Raw genomic sequence first — 18507 nt, 5'->3', positions numbered from 1 at the left:
CTTACATGCATCAAAAAAAAAGTGGTAAGCGGAAAATAGAGGTCGACCCCACTGAGGTTCCTCATTCAGAATCTAACAGCAGGACCAAACCTCGACTCCTCTGACCCCTGGCTGTTTTCTTCCCTCCTCCTTCCTTTCTTCCCTTTCTCCATCCTGCAGATGAAATCTGGGCTTCATGTGTGTTAGACATGCATCCTACACACGCTCCTACATACTTAACTCTCCATTCCTTGGTGTCTTTAGTAACAGGTTTTTTTTTTTTTGTTTGTTTGTTTTTTGTGGGAGGAAAGAAGATAATGTTATTTGAAATCATATTCTAGTTCAAACACTGGGTATGCAGTGCAACATAGTAGATATGTCACACATTGTGACAGGTTACCATAGCCGTTCCTGTGCCTTTGGTCATAGAGCTCTCACTGTGAGCTCTATAACTTTACAGTGTCAGGCATTAAATTAAATAGTTTTGAAATATTTAAAAGGAACAATAGGTAAAAACTTAGAAGTAGCATATTTTAAAGATAATTCACATTATTATTCATAATAATAATAGTAGCTTTTATGAGAATGCTGTCACTGTTTAGTTTTGCAAGTTGTAGGTGCAGAAAGTGGCAACTGACCTGTCAAATTGTGGCATTTTTTGGTATGTTGGGATTGTGTTGACTTTTTTCCTTACAGATAGTGCAAAAGTAATGTACTATTAGTTGCTTTTCTTATCTCTATGATTCCATTTCTAACTTTAGAGAGGAATTTTATTTTCTTTTTTGGCTTTCAGTTCTAGAAGATAGAGTCCGTCATGGGGAAGGTAAAGGGGCAGTAATTTAAGTGGTGGCCACCTTGTGCCTGTAGTTAAGAGACAGACATGCGTACAGATGATCACCCCAGTCTATGGAATGGTGCCACACACAGTTAGAGTGGCACATCCTACTTCATTTACCTAGTCTAGAAATTTTATTATTGACATATCTCAGAGGTCTATCTTCCAGGAGATTGTAGTTCCTGTCAATACAATTAGTATTAATCTTATAAGTATTTTAAAATCTCTTAAGATGAAATACTAAAATCCAAGTATTTATTCATTAAAGGTACTAACCACTAGGCAATGATACTAACTTTATTATTATTACAATTCATCTATTCATGTTGTATATTGAATGTTTTACCTGTAAATGATTTTATGAAGAGGCTTGCCCTTTGGAAAATGCTAATTGTACATCTGTCACATATAGTGTATTTCATCATGAGTGTTGAAGGCTTGTGATATTCCTTAATGTTACCACTAATCTTATGAGCAAAGAATTACATTCTTGGCAGTTGCTTTAGTCATACTATAATGTACAAGTTTTATAACATTTTAATGTTTTATTGAAAATTGAATTAACCCTCACAACAAATACTGTTGTTTTCCTTAAAGACAATCCTTTACACCTTACATTGATTACTTTCAACAAAATTCATCCTAGAACTCAGTCATTAACAATGACAGTTGTTCATTCTTTCAAGTAAAAATAGTATATGAATATATGTAAATATGCATGTAACAACAATTAATGAAAAAAGAGGCCATGAATTTGAAAGAAAGATTTGAAATGAGAAGATGATCTGATTATAATCTCAAAAAGGGTATGTAGCAGTGCCTGAGGACTGACAGTAAGATTCTTCTCTGGCCTCCATTCGTGTGTATACTCACACATGCACTTATACACACATAAATAATTTTGATCTTACAATCTCCTGAAAGGATATGAGGGTACCAGACTTTGGGGACTACTTTAAAATTAATACTTTTCTTTCTGTGTTACTAACTATGAATATTACTATTGAAAGTAATGAAAGTGATTGTCTTCATATGCATATTAGAATTTCTCATTATCTTAACTCTGAGGTTCAGTAAAAGCTGTTGATACTAGTTTCATGATAAAATGATAGTTCAATGTAGAGTGTTAATCATTCACTAAAATGACATTTCTCTGCTGCTTATAGTCAAACATCTAGCAACATGTTAGAAGAAAAATGTTCTTAACTAAGTGAAATACTTATTTTTCTTTAACAATTATATTGTTTAATAATCATACATGCTGTGGCTTTCACTGATACTCACTATTTTATTACTTTAAAATATGTTTTGAAATGTTTTCTAGATGGATTTTGGAATATGATCATTTGTCTTTTAAAAATATTTTAAAGGGCAAAACTCTTACTGCTATTGCAGTGATTCTGACCAACTTTGCTGATGGCCAGCCTCTTCTCAGTAACAGAAGTGAGACGAATCATTCAAGAAAGGTAAAGAAAGTGTGTGCTAGGAAAGCTGCTTTACCATAGAAATTTCAATATTATTAAAAGTAGTTGACAACTAATTAATAATAGCTGATCTTTTTGAGATGTGATTAATGGTTTTTAAACCACCCATAATGATGCTTATAGAAGTGTAAGTTTTCTTGAGGGGTGAATGTTTTTAATCCCAGTACTCAAGGGGCTGAAGCAGATCTCTGAATTTGAGACCAATCTAGTCTACAAAGTGAGTTCCAGGCCAGTCAAGGGATACATAGTAAGAAACAACAGAAATAAAACAAGCAAATTAAAAAACCCCAAATATACAAATAAACAACCAAAAAGAATATAGGTACCATATTTGTCTTAGTTCTGTTTCTGTGAAGAGCACGATGACCAGGTTTACTTACCAAAAAAACCACATTAATTGGGAGTTTGTTTACAGTTGCAGAGGGTTAGTCCATTATCACCATGGTGATCAATGGTGGTGGGGAGCATGGTAGTGAAACAATAGCTGAGAGCTCATTAGTGCTGGTAGATGGGAGGGAGGGACAGAGCAATAGAGAGAGAGAGAGAGAGAGAGAGAGAGAGAGAGAGAGAAAGAACAAAAGAGAAATTAGAAGTAAACAGTTATTCCTGTTCTCAACCTAAAATTCTAAAAGCCTGAATTGGAAAACAGCACAAAGATGGTTTCTGTATTTTACTTTTCATGTACACTAGTTTTCCTTAGACCTTATTATTGAATTTTTAATTTTTTTTTTACTTTTACTGGTATTTTAATCTGCTAGGATCTCATATATATTTATTTGTTTGCTTTTTTGTTGATTTTGCTATGAATTCTTCTGCTGTATCTTATTAGTTATGGGAATTCCAGAAAAGAGAGTATGGCAATGGCAGCCTACTGGTAGCTCCAGAATTTTGGTTTTAAAATTTAGTGTGGGAGTGTTTTATTCTAATGTAAATCTCATGTCATGAGCTTTTTTCCACACTAACATGTATAATTGAGAGCCTTTTTTTGTGCATCTGAGTGCTTGTGTTCATTTGGAAAGATTAAGGCCAACAAATTTTCACGTTTTTAGTATAGTGGGAGGTTACATTCATTGCTTTTCCTATTTTAAGCAAATGCCATTATGTACAATTAGCTAACTGGGCAGGTTTTTTTTTTGTAATTTTTGGATAAAAAAATGTTTATACAAGATTTTCCTGCCTCTCTTCCCACCTAACTTCATATTCTTTATCTCAAAATGAAACAAAAAACATAACAAATGGGACAAGCATGGATTGGTGCAAGAAAAAGAGTAAGAGAAGAAAAAGATACTTAAACAAAATACTGATAAAAGCACATAAAAACATGATGTCCATTTTGTGTTAGCCAGCTGTTTCTGAGTATGGGGCCTGTCCTGCAATGTGGTTTATATACCTAATTTCACTTCCTTGGAATAAACAACTGATTTTCTCATTCCTAACAGGAATGAATTGCAAATAGTTTCTTATATAGGGGTGAGACTTTGTGCCTATTTCCTTTCCCCTATGCTGGGATTTTTTCTGGCTTGAATGTGTGTAGGTCTTATGTGTGCTATCACACTTTCTAAGTTCATAATGTACATCAGGATTGTGTCTGGAAAATGCTGTTTCCTTGGAGTTATCTGACTCTTGAGTTGTTCTGCCTACTCTTCCACACAGACTCTGACCCTTGAAGTGAGAGGTTTGAAAAAAAACACCTCTTTGCTTGTTGTGCAACTCTTGGACATCAGAGAAACCACAATACCTTCCCTAAAGATAGATGCGTATTATCACAGAACCTTTCTCTTTGAGGCACTAATATCAGTAAAGCCACATACATTTAAAAGCATTGTTTGCCATGTCTTCAAGACATTTTTGAGTGTGATATAACAGAAATATGCCTTCTAACCTACGTGAAAAGTTGTGTGTGTGTGTGTGTCTCCTGTTTCTTGGGAGCCCTTGATGTGAGTCAACATATGATTGAGGATCTATATCTTGCTTTTAATGCTATTTGTGTTATCACTTTGTCTAGCAATAAACTGCTGTATATAAGCCAAAAAAATAAAAGGAATAAAAAAAAAGAAAAGAAAACACATCACATGTAGAGCTGAATCCTTCAAAATCTTTCACTTCCGTATGTTTACAATTTGTATCTGTTTATTACCATCTATTGCAAAAAGAAACTTCTCTCTAATGAGAATTGTGGAATGCACTGATCTATGAGTGTAGTAGTATGTCATTAGGAGTTGTTTTATCGCTGTGTTCATGTATCAGAATAATAGTAGTAGGTTTTCCCCTTGACTCAGGTTCTGGGCTACTTGAGCAGAGCCAAGTATGGGTTCTGTCTCATGGAGTAGGTCTTAAATCCAATGTTAAAAAGTGGTTGGTTACTCTAATAACATTTGTACTGTCATTGTACTAGTATATTTTGTAAGTGTGTCATTGTAACTTGCCGTGCTCAAAGCTAGATAATAGTGATGATTCTACTCTGCTCGTGTGCATAGACCTTCCAGCTCCACAAACACGAATCAGTAGGTGTGAAGCTTCTCATCATTTTCAGTTTTTGCAATACTGGTGAAAAATATTTAAATCTATGTATATTTTTACTTCTATTTTCATCATTTTTAAAATAGCAAGAAATCTGTCAGAAATCTGTCAGCATTTTTAAGTAGACTTTATTATGTAAAACAATAAGAAAAACTGGTATTCCGTTGAAGAAAATGCCTTTTTAAATAGGAATACAAGGACGAAACTGTTAAACTCAGAGGAAGTAATACTAACAACGAGGTCGATGGACTAAGTACAGGTGAGTTTTAATTGTGAATATGGATGTTTTTCTCACCTAAGATAATTCTGTTTTGAGTTTTGTAATATATAAATATTTAGGTTCTATTTTTCTAAAGAATGTTGTGAGGACTGGTAATTAGAAAAGTTTTTGTCAAAGTAATTGATTTGGTTATTCGTATAAAAATAGTTAGAAAGGTTAGAGAAAATGTTTTTGAGAGAAAAATTTCTCTAAAGAACAATTTAAAGAAAAGAATAATATTTTGTTTCAGAACTTCATTGTGTTTGAAAGCTAGAAAGAAATTAGAACCAACTCTGAAATCAAAGAAGGGAAGATATCTGTGATCTTAGCAGTCATGACCTTTGTACTTTAATTTTTGAAGCCAGGTTGAAGCAGAGCAAGGCTAAAAATATTGTAGATTAGTGTGAAGAACAATAAGGGATAGAAAACATTCTTTGAGAGTAGAATTGAGTATAATTTTTGCATTTTTTGTGGTAAGATATTTGGATATAGGGGTTAGAATTGTCCATAAGCTTATGGGAGAAAATGAGAACTCAAGAATAATTACATAAGTTAGCATTCTTAAGCTTTATAGAATACATAAGCAAGTGGGTGGTGGGTGAGAGGTAGGAAAATTGATTTAATAGATAATGGCATTAAATTTTCATTGAAAAGTAATGAAGTGCTCTGGGAAGAAAATGAATTTGAATTTAGGCCAACATAGTATATTACAGAACCTGGGAGGACTAAACAGTGATAAAGAAGACTGCTAATATATTTGAAAACATAAATTCATATTAGTATTTTATTAGGGTCTATTAGTGTCTGTTTACCCTTCTCCCTATGTACATGTGTGTGGGGGTGTGAATGTATAGTTTTTGATTTTTTTGCTTGGTTTTTTTTTTTTTTTACTGCAGAAGTAAATTCAGCCTCTGGGTTGGTCACTGACTATGCAAAAAGACATTTTTATTGGTTCATAAAAAATTGAAGTTATATCCCAGTGAGAAAATACGAGTTTAGGAAAAATGCGTAAAGAGTACCAGGAGCTTGAAAGGAGTAAAGCTATTAAAGCTCAATGTTGATTATGAAAAACCTAAGCTTTTCGGAGAGATGGTGCTATTTTAAAACAGCTTGTTTATTCTGTGTGTTTCTTTGAAATAGAGCCATCCAGATGTGGCGGAGAACCCGTTATTTCAGATATTCAGGAGATGAATACGTTTCTCGTATCAGAAGTGTCTAGCTTTTGCCCTAAAAGGTAAAGTGTCGGGGTATAGCTACATGGCATGTTTGCTATACTCTTCCTTGGGGTGGAGTTCAAGATGGGGTTTCTCTGTGTAGCTTTGGAGCCTGTTTTGGAATTCTCACTGTAGACTAGGCTGACCTCTAACTCACAGAGATCCACCTGCCTCTGCGGTCCGAGTGCTGAGATTAAAGGTATGCGCCACAACTAACTGCCTGGCCACTTGGTGATTTTTTTTTTTTTTTGACCTAGACTTTCTTATGAAACATTAAGAGTTTTCCTTTAACTTTTGGGAATGCAGAAAGGAAGACTTTTTGAAGGATGTGTTTGGAGGATTTAACACAGCTTTCTTTGCTTTGTTCAAAAAAATATTTGTGAAGCATTAACACAGACTAGAATCTAGGGAGAATTTGGATAAAAGATATCATTCCTGTTTGATAATATGTTGAATCGCTTGACTTTATAAATTTCATTTACCCTCTCAACTAGGTGTAGGTACCAGACTTTTGTTATATAGTGTTTTCTCCCATCAGTGTACATGGATGTGATTTTGTGTCTAAGTCTCCACTAGTAATTTCTCAGCAGCAGTCACAAAATATGGTGGTGTACTTGATGATTCTGTCATTAATCCCCTCATGAACTGAACTCAAAGTCATTACTTATTAGTTTTCTTTTTATTTAAATTTTTTTCATTTTATTATTTATTATTACACATAAGTGCATGGCTATTGTATGTCTGTGTGCCACATGCATACCCAGTGCTCAAGGAAACCAGAAGAAGGCATCGAATCTCTTGGAACTGAAGTTACTGACCTATATGAGCCGCCATGTGTGGGAAATTGAACCTAGGTCTTCTGGAAGACGAGCCAGCTCTTAAGCTCTGAATTTAGCCTCATTTTCCTCTTATGTAAATGCCAAATCTTATATCTAAACTAGTCATAAGCCTGTGTAATATAGCACTGTTGGGTAGACTAGATCAGAAAAAAGGAAATAAATAAATAACAAGGAAAATATGTACAAACAGCAGCCATAATATGTACTATAGCCAATACAAACATGCTTACTCTTCAGAATGATAGTATTTTTATGTCTTTTGTATATAGTTACGTTTATACTATCTAGTTGGTTTTATTCTTATCCCCATTTTCCAAGTGAGGAAACAGACATAGTTCAGTGATTTGCATGAAGTCATAACAAGTTACTAGTAAAATGAGGATTAGAATCTTGGTAGTCTAATTCCCAAGTCCTTTGTTCTTAAATGCTTACTACACAAAGTTTATGAAATAATCATGTTTTCCCTTTTCTTTGATAAGAGTTGGATTTTTTCCCCTTATTCCATTTTAAAAAGCCTCTATCAAGATTTTCTCTATTGGTTTATATTATACATACTGGTAGGCTTCATAAAGACATTATTTTCAGTACCAGATACCTTGGCTATATTCATCCTCCATCTGCTGTTTTTCACCTCCCTCTAATCTCCTTTCTTCCAATATCTCTTTTGCTTTGATGTTATATAAATATGTGTGGAGAATTTTGAGTATATATAGCTTTATGTATCTTTGTTCAATTTAAGTTCCACAAAATGAGCAAAAACATTTACTTGCCTGAGTCTGGCTTATTCTTGTCATTTTCTTGTCACGATTCATTTTTCTTTATGGCTAACACCGTACTGTGTAGATGTAACATGTTTTTCTTTATTAATTTGGCTGTTGATGGGACATCCACACTAGGTGCATTCTTTAGCTCCTGTAAATAACGCAACAATAAGCACTGATGTGCTTGCATCTCCATAGTGTCTTAACTCAGTTTTTTGGGTATATATGCAGCAGTGGTATACCTGGACCATGCAGTAGTTCTGTTTTTAGCTTTTTGATGACCCATTATGACTTCAAAAATGGCTACACTAGTTTACAGTCTCAGAACAACACACAGGCACTCATTTTCCTTGCATCTCCATCAGCATTTATTTGTTTTGTTTTTCCTATCTTTTTTTTTAAATTCCTTATTCTTGAGAATTTCATACATGCACACAGTGAAATATACATGCCCCCTTTTTATTCCTTGTGGGAATTGAATTCCCTCCTCAGTCTGTCCTTCCTCCTTCTCCTCTTCTTCTTTTCCTTCTCCCCTCCCCCTTCTTCCTCCTCTTCTTGATAAACGACTAAGTCTGGTTAGTACTGCCCATAGGTTCATTGGTTTGGGAATATCTATTGGAGGATAAAAGACCTAACAGTAGCCACAATCTCAAAAAAGAATGGTTCCCTTTCTTCTAGCAATTATCAGCTTCTAGTAGCTCCTCTGATAGGGGTAGGGCCTGGAGAAAATGTCAACCTATGTCAAGGTTTTGACTGTCCTTATTGTGTGCCTGTAACCACAGTTGCAATGAGTTCATGAATTTGATAGCTGTGTCATGTCCTCTCCATCTACCAGCTCATTGTTTTTACCTCCTCTTTTCCAACATTTCATGAACTTTATTGGAGCATAGGGGATGACAGAAGTCCTTAATCAGGGACATTAAAGCTGAACCCTTAGTCTCTTTTTTTTAGCACTTTGATCAATTGTAAATGTCTGCATTGACTTTAATCCACTGCAAAAAGAAGTTTCCCTCACTGAGATTAAGAACATCCCAAGACTATCGGTGTAAATAGATATTTAGAAGGTAATTTGACAATATGCCCTTTAGCAAAACAACATTAATAGATTCTACCTTAGGGCCTTTGAACTTCCCAGCCAGAGGCTTTTGATCAAGATTACATTCCCTCTCCAGATCTACCAGTATCCACTAATTCAGCAGGGAGGAATAGGTCTCCTTGAACTCCTCCCGTATGATGACTGACTATTGAGAGGGCTAGTGCAGACCCATTGAATCTCTACCTATCTCTCTGAAGCCATTTGTATACATTCACTTGTTTGTAGTCACTTACTGCATGCAGGTGCCGACTGTCTCAGAGTGGTCACTTGTGTCTATACAGGTGATTTTCTTTATGTGGTCCCATACCTGAGTATAGGTACAGAATATTTCTGAGTCAACACTTGTATGAGTGTAGGTAACCATCCAATCTCTACACTGTTAAATGTTTTCTTTGCTATTTGGGTTGGTGTTTTCTGATGATAGGAGAAGTTTTGTGATATTAAGTGCTTCCTATGTTGGTTGATCTTTGTTTTGTTTGCCTTGTATCCAGAGGTTGTGCTTTGTGGGCATTGTAACTATAGAAATCTGTCAGTCTGTAGACACCAGAAAGGGATGTCAGCAGGGTTTCCAGTGGCAGGTGCCCTAGTTAACTTTTTTTTTAAATTTTTCCATTCAAAACTTTACACTTCCTCCCCTTCTCCCATTTCCCTCTCACTCCTTCACTCCCCCTCCTCCCTCTTCCTCCTCCTCAAGGGAATCCTGCCCTGTGGGAAGTCCAACCCCCCTCCCCCCAAATCCAGGCCTAGGAATCTTTGCATCCCAATAGACTAGGGTCCCAAAAAGCCAGTACCTGCAGTAGAAACAAGTCCCAGTGCCTTTATCAATGACTTCTCAGTCATCCCCCATTTTCAGCCAAATTCAGAAAGTCTGGTTTGATCACATGCTCATTCAGTCCTGGTCCAGCTGGATTTGGTGAGCTCCCATTAGATCAGGCACACTGTCTCAGTGGGTGAACCAACCCCTCACAGTCCAGACTTCCTTTCTCGTCTTTTCCCTCCTTCTGCTCTTCAACTGGACCTTGGGAGCTCAGTCCTTGCTCTGTTGAGGGACTTTGTCTCTATCTCCATCAGTCGCCTGATGAAGATTCTATGGTGATATTCGAGATAATCATCAGTGTGATAGCGGGGCAAGGCCAATTCAGGTACCCTCTACTCTGCTGACCAAGGACCTAGCTGGGGACATTCCCGTGGACACCTAGGATCCCCTCTAGAACCACATGTCCTTCTCTTAAAGAACTAGTGAATCTTACTCTAGTCCATTGTTCAGACCCTGCGTGCTCTTATTTGGAGTCCCAACTCCCACTGAGTGTTTCTTTCTGGCTGGGTGGTCAGGGAGGAACAAGCAATCCTTCCCCCAACAAAGTGTTTGCATTTCAGGACTCAGAATATTCCCATGACCCTTGTCCTGGGCCATACAGAATGGAGCTTTGCATCTATTACTGCCAAGTTGCTAGCAAAGCAAAGGTCTTTTTAAATGACTAGATTGATAACCTCTGCTCCAGCCAAATACTGAATATGAACTTAGAATATGTGCTCCCAAATTATTGTCTGGTTGAACTGTAAATCTTCTCAGTGATGTGACTGCTATCAATGTACTTTCTATAAAGGCTTATTTTATGTTTTGTTTTTTGATTCTGCCTATCTCTGATGATTTGTACAGACGTTATACAAATTGGCTGTACAGATGTCTGCCCTCCTTCCTTTATTTTTCTTTCCTACATTATCTTGTACTGAGAGTAGGACTGTCTGAAGGTCTGTTTGTCCTAAGCTGGGGTCCTCATCCTGTCTAATTGTTCCCAGTCCTCTTTAAAGAACAGAGAATTCCCCAGTTGGGACTTGAGTACTTTAGAATCAACTGTGGCCATTCCTGTTCTGTTTACTCCTTATTTCTTTGCTACTGGAGCTAGTGTTTTCCTGTCATCACTCCCCTCACCGGACAAGTGGTTTACTTCCTTGTGAATTTAACAGATGGTTGTCATCTGCCATCTCTTTTTGGTTCTAATGTTCCCTCAATGTTTTAGTTGAACTGCCGAATACTGAACTCTATGTGAATGACTTTTCAGATGTAATCTTAGTGGTACTAGATTTTACAAATGCATAAGAGGAAAAACAACTTTTAGCATATTTGACTTTTGCTTGGCAAATCAGAGACTTTTTTGAAAGAAGTTTTAAAAAATGAATTGCAGTTAAACAGCTTCTGTATTGAATGTGTTAAACATATTGCTTTACTACATTTTATTTTGCATCTTTCAATTTCAGAAGAAAAATTTCTGTTGAGTACACCGAAAGCAGTGATTTAGAGAAAATTGAAACTAGTGAACTGGCAAAGAAAATGAAAGGTAATACGACATGGTTTGACTCTGTCATATATTCTAATCTCCTGGTGTGTCCATCTTTTATTTATTTATTTGTTCATTTGTTTATTTGTTTATTTATTTATTTATATTTTAGGTTAGCAAAAAGTACTAAAAGTAGAGTAAAAGGTAAGTGTATATTACATCACAGTATTTACATAATCTGCACGTGAAGATTTTAACGGCAAATCAATCCCACACCAGTTATGTTTTAAGGGGTTATTTATTTGGGGGGGTAAAACTTACATACACCATAAACCGTCAGGAAGCCGGGAGCAGATCTGTGGCTCTTTTTGAAAGAGAAATATACCACACCCCAGTGGGCTGGTATTTCAGTGGCTGTTGACTGACGGAGCGGAAGGCCCTCCCGCAGCACTGTGGGCTCGTGCTTCAGTGACTATTGGCTGAAGCAGCGGAAGATACTCCCACAGCAAGATTTTAAAAATGAAGCAATCATTAACTGACATCTTGTTAGTTTGAAAGGTTTTCATCAATAGTATAAAATTTGGCTGCTTTTGAACTCTTTCCTGCATTTTGAACTTCATGTGTTAATGAATTAAGTGATTTAAATTCAACGAATAATTTCAAGTTAAAAATCTAGTGCTGAATATTTAATCCAACTTTAAACAAAACAATCATTGTCTTCTACTTATAATATCTTGTATAATACATTGTATATTTACACAGGTGTGTTTAAGCATGTACACACAGATGCACACATGCATACAAGTAATGAACAGGTTTGCAGTGCCTTCTTGGCAACATTCACATTATGCACATATAAAAGGATGAGTACCATTTATTTCCTTTATCTTTATGACATTCCTTATTTTCCTATTAATTCAAATCCTATTGTCTTTCTGGTTAGCTGAGAAATACATTTGGAAAACAGCTTATCACCATTGGACTGATGTGAAATTTTTCAGCTTCATACTGAAACAGCTTTCTTTCCTGAGAGTTGAATCTGTTTACATTTATCTGTTCCTACTTTCTCTTCTTTTAAGAGAAGTAACTGCTGGGGTGTAATTACATCATATCTTTGAGCTATAGACCTACACTTAGTGTCATAAATGGCATTGTTATTTACCAAATACTATTTTTATTTAATAATATAATCTTCCAAGTTGTAGAATATAGAAGGTTCTCAAGGAGGCAAAGTAAAGAATTTTTATAATTCTGTGATTTTTTTTTCTTCTTATTAGGATCATCTAAAGTTAAAGAAGATACAACATTTGCTAATGCACTTACTTCATCTGCCCCTGTAACAAAGAAGAAAATGTTGAAAAGGGGTCAGTAAGTCCAGTTTTCCACTCCCCCCACCCTGTTTTGTTCTAGTAAAGGAGCAGAGTCATTTATAATTGATTAACATGGATGAATTTAAAGACCTAAATTTTAGTATGATTATGATTTGCCTTTCATTTAAAAATGTCAGTGAGCTTTATTATAATTTTTATTTTATTCATAGAAAAACAACATTGATTTATGAATATGATGGAAATAGAATTAAGGATAGATGTCTGAGAGAATTATATCTCTGTGCCTTGGTTTCCATATATAGCACAAAATCTTATTTCTATGGTTTATTGGGCAATCATGGGAATGCAATGAATAAAAAATTTTTGATGTTAAGTGACACAAGACGATAAAAAAATATGGTGATATAAAAGTAGACTTGCATGTAGTCTGTTTAAAAATGATATATTTTACCCAGAGAGGCTAGGTAACAAGAAGGGCCTAAGGGGGGACACTTGGATCTCCCAGCGAAGGGGAAATGGAGGAGATCTGGTTGGACTATGGGGTAGATGGGCGTATGAATTTGAGGGATCGAGTTGGGAGGTGAGTAAAAGGGAGAGTTTTGAGAAAGATGACTGGAAATGGAGACTTTATGGAGTCCAGTAGAAGCTTGATACAAAAGAAACTTCCATGAGTCTACAAGAATGGCCCCAGCTAAAGCTCCTGGCAGCAGTGGGTGAATAGCCTGAATGGGCCATCACCTGTGACAACCCAGGTTGTCATCAGAGAGCCTTCATCCAGTGGCTGAATGGGGCAGATTTATAGACATGAGTCAAACATTAGGCAGAATTTGGGAGTTCTGCTGAGGAGAGGGAGGAGGGATTGTATGAGCCCGGGGGGGAATCAGGGACATCAGAAAACCCCAGAAACAGCTAGTTTGGCTGAAGGGAATTCACAGAATCTGAACAAACAACTAGGGGCCTGCATGGGACCAACACAGGCTCTCTGCATATATTCGACAGTTTTTAGCTTGGTTTGTTTGTTTGTTGGACCCCGGCAATGGGAGCAGGGCTGTTGCTGGTACTTTTGGCTGGCTCATGGGAACCTATTCTTCATGCTGAATTCCCTTGTCCAGCCTGAATACAAGGGGAAGTGCTTGTTCTTAGTGCAGCTTGATATGCAATGTTGTGCTGATGCTCAGGGGAGGCCTACTCCTTTCTGAGAGAATATGGAGGAAGGGTAGATCCAGGTGGGGGGACACGACAGAAAGAAAGTGGGGGGAGGGAGTGGGAAGGGATGGTATGGTCTGGATATAAAGTAAATTAATTAATAAAAAAAGGTATATTTTGAACCTGGATGGCTTAGGGGTTAAGAATACATACTACTTTTTTAGAGGGCCCAGATTCAGTTCCTAGCACCTATGGATAGCTCACAAATGCTTTTAACCCCAGCTCCACGGGATATAGCTACTTCTTTCTGACCTCTTCAGGTGCACACACACACACACTTTCACACATCATATGCACACATATAATGAAACTTAAATCTAGGAAAAATTAATTAGGGAGAGAAAAATCCATCCTGAACATAGGCAGTTCCATTCCATGGGCTGGTTCTGGACTTAATAAGGAGAAAGGGAGCTGCACATTTGTTTTTCTGTACGTCCTGCCTTTAGATGTAGCCGCCTCATGCTTCTGCTGCTATTACTTGCCCTCTATAATGGGCATTATATTCTTGGTTTTAAGGCCCAAATAATTTCTTTATTTACTTTTGTAAATTTCTTTATTTACTTTTTATTTTTGTGTGGAAGATTTTGAAGCTACAGACTACAGACATTCTTTAGACAAGAGACTAGTGGGCCATTTTGGTGGGAAATTGGAAGATCAGAATTCTGAGAGACGTGAGAATAGAAGGGAATTGGCCCATCAGCTTTCAAAGGACTCTCTTGTGAACTGGGCTAGCGGCTTTTTGTGTTTTATTCTGGCAAAGAATCTGACTTCTTTCAGTCTGTGACTTAACCGCTTGGATGTGGCTGAATTAAACAGCATTGATTGACTGATTATTTGGCACAGTGATTTTAAGAAAGGATAACATTTAGGCTGTGTGATGGTTACTGCTCACTGCTCTTACACAGGTTGACAGAAAACTGCAAGAGGGGCAGAAAGGTAAGACAAACGTGCAGCTTGGCAAGGAAGGAGTAAGAATTTATAGTTGAGGACAGCAGAGATATGGAGAGAGGGACTATAATTGTTACAGAGATTAGCAGCATTGAAGAAGAACTTTGCAGCTGTACTGGGATACGAGAAGTACACAGAGGGCAAGACCTTACCCATTGAAGGCTTCAGTTTGTAACAGGGCAGGTGAATTTAAAAGGAGAGAGCCAAGACACAATGCCACTGAAGGCGTTCTCTGCTCCACAGCTGCCACCCAGAGTAGTGTTTGCTCAGGGTCAGCCTTAAAAGTACACAGAAGTGGTTGCAGCTTTGATCCAAGGGATCAAGCTACATTTTGAGCTGACTACGTAACTTGGAAGTATTGTCCATATGATGCATAAGGAAAGGTTCGTGGAGGCATGGCAAGGTTTCAAAAGCTACTGAGGCTGGAAAGTGTATCGAAGGGCCAGACATCTGGGAGGGAGGTGTGGGAGGCCTGTATGGCCTTGGATAGAGTGGAAGTCCAAGATGTTGGAGATACTACAACCTTAGGATGTTTGTGAGAAAAGCTATAGGGGCTCACAGTTAAGAAATTTGTCTGAGTTTCACAAGAACCTTTGAACTATTAAACAGTCCTGGGGCTATCAAAAAGTCTATGAGGAATTTTAGAAGTGAAATTAAATGCATTTTGAGATGAGCATGAAAGTTCAGGGGCCAGGGTGCAGTGTTATGACTTAAAGTGATGTGCTTGTATGTCAAATTGACAGGAGATGGAATTGTGATAGTTAATCTTTGTCAGTTTGCTTGGGGTTAGAATCACCATAGAAATACCCCTGGTGTGTCTATGAGGGTGTTTCTGGGAAAGTTTAGCTGAAGAGGGACAGCTGCTCCAGTTGTCCTGTTACGGTTCTCTGATTTTTCCTGATAAATAATTACTACTTAATTGTTGGCTGTCTGTCTGTCTGTCTATCTATCTATCTATCTATCTATCTATCTATCTATCTATCTATCTATCTATCTATTTATTATTTACTGTGACAGGGTTTTTCTGTGTAGCTTTGGATGCCCTGGAACTCCCTCTGTAGACCAGGCTGCCCCCAAATCATAGAGATCTGTCTGCTGTCCCCCCACCCCCACCCCGTGCCTATTTTCTCATTTTCAATTCTTCTGGATTTCTGTCTTCATAGATGATGATTGTTAGGACTGTATTGAGATGAATACCTCAGTATTTAAGAAAACAGGTAAAATCTACCAACTCCTTGTTCTTTTAGGAGCATCTGTGATGAAGGGGTTAAAGAAATGTGACACTGGAGAGAGGTCAAGAGCAACACTGATCATCTGTCCACTTTCTGTGCTGAGCAATTGGATTGTAAGTCTAATGCCTGTCTGCTTAAAGTGGGATATCATATTTGTCTGTAAGAAAGGATCATTAGGAATACATATGACCTTCATTTCACTTTATGACTGTTAAGTGAATTATGTTTGCTGAACTGAGTGCTTTTTCTTTGAAGAATTGTATGATTAACTTACTAATTGCTAATGTAGACTTTGATTTGCACTTTTGTTCCTTTCATTCTTGTTCCAAGAGGGACATGCTTATAATTTAATACTCTTATTATATTTAAAAATTGAATTTGGGAATTGTGAGAATTTTACTAATAGTAACCTGTAATATAAAACAATGCATAGCATCACATGTGTTCCTGTCTGCTTGGTTTGGTCTGAATTTCTTTTCATAGATTTTTCTCATTTAATCCTCACCATTTTCAGTTTCCAGCTGACCAAATTGAGAGGTTAAATAACTTGACTAAGACCATCCAGTCAAGTACACCAGAGAGCTCAATGTGGAAAACATTTTGACCCGAGAGTTTCTTGTTTTAAGGCTAAAAAAACCAGAAAGGCATGTTTTTTCTCCCTGCAGATTGTTTTCCTTTTTAAGACTATTTCATTGGAATAGGATCTCTGTATGTTACTTGTAAGAAGCATCCTGTTTTTATGTCCTTGCTTCATTTTGTAGTGAAATAGGATTATTTTGGAAGCATTTGAACATAAATGTCACTGAATGTGAGCTTTCATTCTTGCTTTCTTCAAGGTATCTGTCTCCTGTTCTGTCCTGTCTCAGGAAGAGGAAGTTCTGCTCTTTATAAGACAATTGCTTTAATTTGTCTTATTCCATTTTCCCCACTTCATTTCTCTGTTCTTTTCCACCATCTCTTGGTTATTCACTCTATGTTTTTCATGAAAAATATTCAGGTCTTCATTTTATATACTTTCTTTTGATTATGTCTCACCTCCAAATTATTGCATTCCTTCCCTGGTATAGATAAGCTCTTGGAGATTGATGTCTTCTTTATGCTCTTACTCACTGCATTGGCTTCTGCTTCCGGTTGTCAGAATTACATTGGGATATCCCAGGTTACTCATCATACCTGATCTCTTCTTTTTGATATTATATTCCTCTTTTCTTCTTAATATTTATTTTTTTTCTTAATTACTTCTTAGGCTTAATTGACTTAATGCATTTCTTCTTCACATTATCTTCTTTTCCCCTCTACAGCATTACATCATTTTGTTTTAGTTTATTTATTTTAAAATAAATTATTCCTTCTCCTGACTTTCTGATGTGGGATTTCCCTCTGTATGCTGTGAATACCATGGTTGATAAAGAAACTGGCTTGGCCTGGTAGGGTAGAGTAGAGCTAGGTGGGGAAAACTAAACTGCATGCGTGGAGAAAGAAGGTGGAGTTGGAGAAGCTGTGGAGCCACCGCTAGAGACAGACATGCTGAAACCTTATCGGTAGGTCACAAGCCTCATGGTAAAATGTAAAATAATGGAGATGGGTTAATTCTAGATGTAAGAGCTAGCTAGCAATACACTTAAGTAATTGATCAAACAGTGATTTAACTAATACAGTTTCTGTGTGGTTATTTTGGGAGTCTGAGCAGCTGGGAAACAAACAACATATGTATCATTTTTCTCTTGAGGCATATGGGTTGTGGTATTTTTCCCCCCTGTCTATTTTTGTTCCAGTAAAACTATGGTCTTTCTTTAGATGTGTGGTTTACCTTGGCAAGAGCTATAAGTGCATGCTTAAATGGAAGGTTCAAGGTGAAACTTAGAAATACTGATAGAGACTCATAGTTCCTAAAGACTTGGTATCTGCAGATGTGTTTTTAAAATGGTCAGCTAAGGGGCATAGATCTGTGGTAGACTGCTTGCCCAGCATGGCCAGTACCACATGCAAAACAAGATGAAAATAGATTACTAGATAGATATAAAATTGGTAATCATATTTCATATTTTAAAAACCTTAAGTTTAAGTAATGTAAACTTAGAAAGGAAACTCTGGCAAATAAAACTCTTTAAAAATTTAAAGCAATAATGGACATTTATTATTGTATATTATAATAATCATATAGAACAGTGTTTGTCAACTTTGCTAATGCTGTGACTCTTTAATCTAGTTCCTTATGTTGTGTTGACCTTCAATCACAAAATTATTTTTGCTGCTACTTCATAACTGTAATTTTGATCTTGTTATGAATCATAATATATTTTCAAATGGTCTTAAGTGACCCCTGAGAAAGGGTCATTCAATTCCCAAAGGGGTCATAACCCCCAAATTGAGAGCTTTCTTTCATTCTCAGTTTTATTCTTTTCATAAATATATATTGTTTCATTTCATTGCCACCCATTTGTTTCAGATTTTTTAATTAAAAATTCACTCTCAAATTGAATTTCTTTTCTACCAGGTTATAAAAAATATTCTCTGTGTTTTT

General features: G+C 36.6%; 1 protein-coding gene across 1 annotated transcript in view; it reads left to right on the top strand.

Moving 5' to 3' along the window:
• Hltf (helicase like transcription factor) overlaps window positions 1-18507 on the top strand; it is a 66509-nt gene that overhangs the window by 12253 nt on the left and 35749 nt on the right. The window contains exons 8-13 of the mRNA XM_048452607.3: window positions 2185-2280; window positions 5008-5077; window positions 6218-6311; window positions 11247-11326; window positions 12544-12630; window positions 15999-16096. Coding sequence (XP_048308564.3) covers window positions 2185-2280; window positions 5008-5077; window positions 6218-6311; window positions 11247-11326; window positions 12544-12630; window positions 15999-16096 — 525 coding nt within the window. The remainder of the gene's footprint in view (window positions 1-2184; window positions 2281-5007; window positions 5078-6217; window positions 6312-11246; window positions 11327-12543; window positions 12631-15998; window positions 16097-18507) is intronic.

This window comes from Myodes glareolus, chromosome 20 (assembly GCF_982192425.1).
Source record: "Myodes glareolus chromosome 20, mMyoGla1.1, whole genome shotgun sequence".
NCBI lineage: Eukaryota > Metazoa > Chordata > Mammalia > Rodentia > Cricetidae > Myodes > Myodes glareolus.
Note: the sequence above shows the minus strand (reverse complement) of the source record. Positions and strands in the feature narration are given on the sequence as shown.